This window comes from Orycteropus afer, unplaced genomic scaffold (genome assembly GCF_000298275.1).
Source record: "Orycteropus afer afer isolate SDZICR_OR568_19922 unplaced genomic scaffold, OryAfe1.0 scaffold00015, whole genome shotgun sequence".
Classification (NCBI taxonomy): Eukaryota; Metazoa; Chordata; class Mammalia; order Tubulidentata; family Orycteropodidae; genus Orycteropus; species Orycteropus afer.
The window spans coordinates 2,883,346-2,892,080 of record NW_006921602.1 but is presented as its reverse complement, the minus strand read 5'-3'; the positions used below and the strand labels follow the sequence as shown (position 1 = coordinate 2,892,080).

The following is an 8,735-nucleotide window of genomic DNA, read 5'->3' as shown; positions in this document are numbered from 1 at the left end:
GGGAGGAAGTAGGAGGGGAGATGTTGCATTGTGGTAAATTGTGGTCAATGTCATGAGACAAAGTGTATGTGAACTGCTGTATGGAAAGTGTATTTGCTCTGTAAATTTTCACCCAAATCACACACACACACACACACACACACACACAACACCTCACTGCCGTCGAGTGGGATCTGACCCATAGTGACCCCTCCTTGGGTTTCCAAGGCAGTATCAATACAGAAGTAGATTACCCAACCTTCAGAGTGAAATTGACATATCCTTCCTAGAAGGCAATTTGGCAGTATCAAAAACCCTAAAAATCTTCATGGTCTCTCATGAAGTGATTTAGTTATTCTAAGGAAATTGTCAAACAGTTGTTAGCTTCAGTGGAGTGACTCATGGCCCTGACTCATGGAGATCCTGTACACAGCAGATCAAAATGCTGCCCAGTCCTACTGCATATTGAATCCTTGTGATCCATCCAGGGTTTTCATTGGATGATTTTCAGAAGTAGATTGCCAGACCTTTTTTCATTAAGTGGGCTTAAAATGAAGAAAAATTATCATTTTTTTTCATAATGGCACTATAATTCAATGCAGCCAATACAAAATAATGATTAAAATTAATACCCTCCTGGTTCTTTCCCCTGCATTCCTAGCCACCATAATTTCCTGCTTGAATGATCCCCTGCCTCCTGTCTCTCCCTGTTGACCCAGTCTCTGTATAGCAGCCAAAGGCAAATCTAATCGTGGCATTTCCTTGTCTAACACTCTTGGATGGCGGCTCTTTGCAAAATCCTAAAATTAACCTCTCTCTTCCCTTCACACTCCAGTAATACCAGGCTCAACATGCTTCTCAGCTGGCCCTTGTACTGTTCTTTAGCATTTCACTGATAATCTCAAAATTTGGAAGGCTCTTCTTTCTCCTATTCTAACTATTCCAGTTTCAAGTTTCCATTTAAATTAAACGTCTCATGGAAAGAAGATAAGTTTCTCAAGAACCCTCTGACACCCACCCTGCCCCACAATGGTTAGAAATCATTCTATTCGGCCCTCTGACAACACCTTTCATTCCTTTTTTTTTTTGAGGGGGGGGCGGGTAGCTCTTACACAAGTGTTATTAAACATTGCTTTGGTGATTGCCATAGTTTTATACACACACACAAAAGAATCAATGGTCTTGAAGGAAAAAGTCCAAGCTGCACTGAAGGAATTGGCAAAAAATAAGGCTCCAGGAGTTGATGGAATACTTGTTGAGATGTTTTCACAAATGGATGTCGTGCTGGAGGCACTTACTCGTCTGTGCCAAGTAATCTGGAAAACATAGCTGGTCAACCAACTGGAGGATATCCATATTTGTGCCCATTCCAAAGAAATGTGATCCAACAGAATGTGAAAACTATCAAATAATATCATTAATATCACATGCAACTAAAATTTTGCTGAGGATAATTCAGAAATAGTTGTAACAGTATATTGACAGGGAATTTCCAGAAATTTGAGCTGGATTAAGAAGAGGACATGGAATGGTGGACAATATTGCTAATGTCAGATGGATCTTGGCTGAAAGCAAAGAATAGCAGAAAGAGGTTAACCTGTGTTTTATTGACTATGCAATAAATTGACTGTGTGGATCATAACAAATTATAGATGACATTGTGAATAATGGGAATTCCAGAACCCATTATAATGGGAATTAATGAGGAACCTATACCTAGACCAGAGGCAGTCATTCAGACAGAACAAGGGGATACTTCATGTTTTAAAATCAGGAAAGGTGTTTGTCAGGGTTGTATCCTTTCACTACACTTACTCAATCTGTATGCTGAGCAAATATTCAGAGAAGTTGGACTTTGTGAAGAACAATGCAGTATCAGGATTGGAGGAAGACTCTTTAACAACTTGCAATGTGCAGATAACACAGTCTTGCTTACTGAAAGTGAAGATGACTTGAAGCACATGCTGATGAAGATCAAAAACTAGTCTTCAGTACAGATAACCCCTCAACATGAAGAAAACAAAAGTCCTCACAACTAGACCAATAAGCAATATCATAATAAATGGAGAAAAGATTGAAGCTCTCATAGATTTCATTTTACTTGGATCCACAGTCAACACCCATGGAAGCATCCTTCAGGAAATCAAATGTCATATTGCACTGGGCAAATCTGCTGCAAAAGGCCTCTTTGAAGTGTTAAAGAGCAAAGATGTACCTTTGAAGACTAAGGTGTGCCTGACCCAAGCCATAGTATATTCAGTTGCCTCCTATGCATGTGAAAGCTTGAAAATGAGTAAGGAAGACTGAAGAAGAATTGAGGCATTTGAATTGTGGTGTTGGAGTAAAATACTGAAAATACCATGGACTGCCAGAAGAACAAACAAATCTGTTTTGGTTGAAGTGCAGCCAGAATGCTCCTTGGAAGCAAGAATGACCAGACTTTTTCTCACCTACTCTGGTCATGTTGTCAGAAGGGAACATTTCCTAGAGAAGACTATCATACTTGGTAAAGTAGAAGGTCAGTGACAAAGGGGAAGGCCCTTGATGATATGGATTGACACAGTGGCTGGGACAATGGGCTCAAGTATAGAAAGGATTATGAGAATGGCATAGGACCAAGCAGTGTTTGGTTCTATTGTACACAGTCTGTATGAATTGGAGCCAATTTGATGGCACCTAACAACAACAACAACAAATAATCCCATTTGCCTTCCTATCCTTGTTCAGCTTGAGTGTCTATGTAATGTATCCACTTGTAGATTATTGTTATAACTGTTATTGCAGGATTGCATACATAAACATCTTTAATATTTTATTCACTCAATATATATTGGGAAAAGCCAATTATTACTAAGCTCTAGAGCCCTCTCAAAATGAATATAGTCTTCAGCACAAGGAAGTACTGTGTGGTAGAAGAGGCAGATTATAAACATGTAACTATACACAATGTGAGAAATGCTGTATTGGAGGAGTGTATAAAAGTCCATAAGAGCATAGAGGCAAGGGCAAACCATTAATTTCAGTAAGGGCAAATAAGTACTGCCTGAAAGCAAAATTCCCAGAATGAAAGCACATAGAACAAAAGCCAAGCATTGTTTCATTTTTGAGCTTGGGTAAAATAAATAGTTTGGGGTCGCTATGAGTCGGAAACGACTCGATGGCACTTAACAACAACAAAATAAATAGTTAAGTCTCCATTCACCCAGTAAAAAGGTTCAGTTGGATAGAGCTATTTCTTTTCTTTTATGATTATCATTTAGACAGCCTCTTATAGGCAATGTTGCTCTTATTTTGGAAATAACAGTTGCCATATTCAATAGAGTATGGAAATGATTTTGTATATGTGTAACATAGAGTAAATAGTGGATTTTTAAATCATTTCAAAATGCGGAAGATATTCTCATTGATTTTACTGATTATATCTGTAGTGTATACTTGCAAAATATCAAACAACACTGACATATTAAAAAATAGATAGAATTTCTCCTTTAATCCAATCTCTGAGGAAGTATTACTAACAGGTATTTGTTTTTCCAAATTTTTATACATCTATTTTTATCTCACATATTTCTTACTATGAAAAATACAGTTTTTCATTTTTTTTCCAGCTAAACTAGAATATTTTGTAGATTAGGAAAACCTATTTATTTTGACATGAAAAGCTACCTATGATACAGTAGTAAATGGGTTGTTTTAAAACAGAATATCAATTATCTTTCATTGATATAAATACTTTGGGTTTAAATGTGGATTTGTTGTTGTTCATAATGTGCCTCTCTTTGAATTAAAATAAATGTTAGAAGGATACAAATATTCCAAATATTTTGCTGAAAATTAGTCTTTGATGCTCTGGATATGATTATTGAAAAGAAAAACTCAATATTACATTTCAAAGAGATTTTCCAAGAGGTCTTTATATTATGATATTTACTTTATAAGAGTAGAGGCTCATAAAACTTTCAGAAAAAGTTCATGAAATTGTGCCTTTGGTTTTCCAGGTCTCTAGACTCAGGGCTCATCAGTGCTTTGCAAGGCTTATCTGTCACAGACACACACCTTGTGGAAGTGGATGGGGATACCCTTTCCCTCTATGGCTCAGGAGCATTGGAATCTCTGGATCGGAATTGGAGTGTTCAAACAGCAGGAATGGTCACAACGGTCTCCTTCACTTTCATAGAATTTGATGAAATCGTCCAAGTGCTCCCCAAATTGAAGATTAAATTTCCTAATTCTCTGGTAAACATTTCCTTTAGTAGTATATTTCAGTTAGTCTCAGTCACGACTTGTATTTTCAGGCCAAAGATCTGTTTTAACTTTTATTTATGCAGTTTCTCTCAGGGAAGCTAAGCTTTTGAATAGATTTTCTGGAGCTGGGATTTAAGTTAGTGTTTATAAATGACCTTCCAGTTTTCAGTTGATAGGAGAAAATTTCTTTCTAAAAATGATTCTTTATGGAGTAAAGAGGATAGTATAAATTTATTCACGTTATATATTTCTACCTTATAAAACATTCAACAGGACCCTAAAGTACAAATTCATTTATTGATGGGGCATATGCATTTATTATACCACTTTTACAATAATCCCCTAACAACCTTTGGAATAATTTCAGTAATTTATTAAAATTACTTTGAGAAGTCAGCCTTCTCCAATTATGGTTTTATTATATTATAATTGGGAGCTCTGGTGGCATAGTGCCTAAGGCATTTGACTACTAACCAGAAGGCTGGTGATTCAAATCAACCAGCCACTCCTCAGAAGGAAGACTGGGCAATCTACTTCCATAGTGATACCACCTTGGAAACTGCTATGAGTCGGATCTGATTCGACAGGAGTGAGTTTTGGTTTTTGTATTATAATTAATATGCACTTGAGAAACTGCGATTTTCATAATGAGTTATCTCTTGAGTTTTTATTATAGTTGTGTTTTTCTCTGTTAGCCAAGTAATTTTCCTCACCTGTCCTTTTATGGTGTTTTCCTTATGCTACTTCATCCTTCCTAAAGAAGATGTGTAGAAGTGGAGCCAGTATGTTTAGAACAGAGCATTCAAATTCACAGACGGAAAACTTGCATTAGTGTTTTAGTTATAGTGATTTGATTTTCCCATAGCCAGTTTAACTAGCCTGCATAGTTGTTGGCAGGACACGGGTGATAATGGCTAAGTAGTTCTTCCCAGGAGCCTTGTCCTATGTTTAGAATATCCTAAGATTTTTATTTCCATTCTTTTCTTTGTAGTTTTAATGTCAGTGTAAAGGGTAAAGAATCTGTAATTCCTGCAAGAATCTGAATTATTAGATATTTATATAAATTTTAAGAATCTAAGTTTGTTAATAAATGAGGGGATAGCCTCCGCAGAAGAGAAATCATCCTCGAGTCAATATTAGATGAGTGACACATTAATGTTATATGAGTGTAGTATATTCAGTTGATTTTATCCAATTGAAAACATATTCATTAAGCCTAAAGTTTATACAGTTACTGAGGAATGATCTGTGAAGGTATAATGTTGATATTTTAAGATGGTTAAATGCATTGTTCAGCTCTTATTTGTGTTTTATTGCAGCACCTTAAATTCAAGGAAACAAATCTTGTAATGCTGCAGCAATTTAATGCACTAGCACAACTCCGTCGCATTGATCAGTTGACAATCGACCCTCAAGGAAATCCAGTTGTCAATTTTACACTCTGGAAATACTATGTACTATTTAGGCTGAGCCATTTTAGTATGCAGAAAATAAATGGAACAGAGGTAAGCAAAATACAAAGTGAGCCATAGAATAAATTTTTTTCCTTTTCAGGAGAAATGGTCATAAAAATGGTTAAGAGCTTAAATAATCATAATTTTACTGTTGAAATATATGTATGTAATCTTGACATTTAAAATGTCAGACAAGTAAAAATCTATTAACTCAAAATGTCTAAAGCACTAAACAAATTCTGAAAATCAATAATAACCAGATTATGATGAATAGTAAATATTTTTACTTTGTGAGTAATCAGAGAAGTAAAAAGTTAGTATGACAGAAAAAAGAACTCTTATATAAGTAATGTGATATTTGTATTTGTCAAATTGTTTTGTAAACTGCCTGACATGTAAAAGGGGATGGGGAAGTAATATCCAAATATCAATTAATAAAGATCATGGCAGAGGAAGGGAAGAATAAAATGGAAAACAAAAGTGACTATGCACAGGGAAGAAAAAGAATGATAAATGAAAAAAGAAATAAAAAGGAAAAATAAGATAGGAGGAAAGGTACAAGAAGGAACATGAAAATGAGAGAAAAAGGAAAATGAAATTAAAGAAGCAAAATAAACATCTGCTCTGCTTTGTTAACAGCTTATTACTGCCTGCTTCCTGTGGTATACTGCACTGGATAACTGGAAAATTATTAGTTAATTTTCAGATGGATTCTGCTAAACTTGTCACGAGAGTAATCCACTAGCTACTCGAAGATTTCTTGATTTCTTTAGATGTTACTTTGAAAGAAAAGAGAGAAACTAATGGAAGGTTGGGCAATCCTACTTCCGTAGTGATACTGCCTCGGAAACCCAAGGAGGGGTCGCTATGAGTCGGGGCCGACTCAACGGCACATAACAACAACAACTGAATTTAAATCATCTTTCAAATAGGAAGTATTTGAAATGTTATAAAGGAGCCCTGATTGGACAATGGTTAAGCACTCAGCTGTTAACTGAAAGGTTGGCTGTTTGAACCTATTTAGCCCATGCTGCAGGAGAAAGACCTGGCATCTGCTTCTGTAAAGATCACAGTCTTTACAGGGGCAGTTCTGCTTTGTCACATGGGGTTGTTAGGAGTCAAAACCAAGTCAATGGCACCTAACAACAGTAACAACAACATGTTATTAATTTATCTTATCTTAATTTATGTTATTATTTTATCTCTTGAAATTCATAAGACCTCCTTATTATAAGAGGAACTGTAACCAACTTTGCCAGCACAGTAGTAATAGCAAGTGAGTTTTCCTGCAGCTGATAACACTGTAGGTACCTCTGGCCTAGAACTCCAAAATCCCAGGATACTGTTAGGATGCTGGATGTCTCTCAGCCAATCTATGGGAGCTATCTAGAAATTTGCATCAACAGTGACTGTGATGACTGTGATTAAAGCATTGGGCTGCTAACCAGAAGGTTGGCGGTTCAAACTCATCAGCCGCTCCACAAGAGAATGATGAAGCAATCTGCTTCTATAAAGCTTTACAACCTTGGAAACCTTATGGGCATCCCTATAAGTTAGAATTGACTCAGTGGCCATGGGTTTGTTTTTGGGTTTATGACAGGCCCATGACCACAGTATCAGCCATCTGTTGAAGATGTGAGGCAGATCTGGAACCTTCAGATGACTATTAATTTCTCCAGGTGGTTCTCAAGAGATTTGATTCAATCTTGATCTCTTGAAACATCCCCAAAAAGGTTGTGAGTCCTTGGAAGAACCTAATAATTAATCCTAAAAATATCCTCGGACTAGAAGTGGAATGGTTATTTTGGCTATGGATGAGTGTTCTCCTTCATTAATGGCTGAACTCTTACCCTGATTAACCCTAAATAGTACATTTACTGAGACATGGATCATTCACTGGAGAATACCCCATTTTATAAAACTTTGAAATATGAGATAATAGTATAATATAATTAGATAAAGTAGAGAAGAATTAAAGAACCAATATGATTTATTGTGATTTAAATTTTTGAAAATGTTCCTAAAACCAAACCAAAATCACTATGATTCCAACTCATAGTGACCGTATAGGACAGAGTAGTGTTGCCCATAGGGTTTCCAAGGCTATAATCTTTTTTTTTTTTTTTCTCCTTTTCTCTCTCTCTCTCTATCTCTCTCTCTTTTTTTAATTGTGATTTGGGTGAAAATTTACAGAGAAAATTCACTTTCCATACAGCAGTTCACATACTTTGTCTCATGACATTGACTACAATTTACCCAATGCAACAGCTCCCCTTCCACATCCTCCCGATAGTTACCTCTTCCCTGTGTCCATACCTCCATGCACTCCTGCCCCCTGAGCTGTCTCCCTGTGCATAAACAGCTCTTCATTCTCCCATGATTGATCTCTCCAAGGAGTGTGTCTACCTTAGGTAAATGTTCAACTCATATGCCTGTCTTTTGTTTGGCTGGAAACCACAGGTGTGGGTTCAATTCCAGACCTAAAGGGCAGCTAGGGGCCATAGTCTCAGTGGTTCCATCAGGCCCTATCAGACCAGCAACCCTATCAGACCAGCAAACCTGGTCCCACCTCCCCTTTTTTTTTTTTCACCAAATGATTAGGAGTTTTGTTCAACATTGTTCTCCCTCTCTATCCAGGATCTCCTACATAGATCCCCCTCCGAGTGGTTGACAGTAGTAGCCGGGCACCATCTAGTACTTCTGGTCTCATAGTTGTATAGGCTGCGGATCGCATGGTGTACCAGTCAGTAGGACTAATTGTTTCCATGAATCTTTGGTTTTCTTCATTCTTCTTTGCTCTGGATAAGGAGAGACCTATCATTGCATCTAGATGGCTGCTTGCAAGGTTTTGTGTGTGTGTGTGTGTGTGTGTGATTTGGGTGAAGATTACAGAGCAAATTCACTTTCCATACAGCAGCAGTTCACACGTACTTTGTCTCATGTCATTGACCACAGTTTATCACAATGCAACAGCTCCCCTCCCACTTCCTCCCCATAGTTACCTCTTCCCAGTGTCCATCCCTCCATATACTCCTGCCCCCTGAGCTGTCTCCCTGT

General features: G+C 37.1%; 1 protein-coding gene across 1 annotated transcript in view; it reads left to right on the top strand.

The window, feature by feature from the left end:
* The window catches only part of LRRC49 (leucine rich repeat containing 49), a 328,583-nt gene that overhangs the window by 263,550 nt on the left and 56,298 nt on the right, over positions 1–8,735 (top strand). The window contains exons 13-14 of the mRNA XM_042783131.1: positions 3,978–4,215; positions 5,544–5,729. Coding sequence (XP_042639065.1) covers positions 3,978–4,215; positions 5,544–5,729 — 424 coding nt within the window. The remainder of the gene's footprint in view (positions 1–3,977; positions 4,216–5,543; positions 5,730–8,735) is intronic.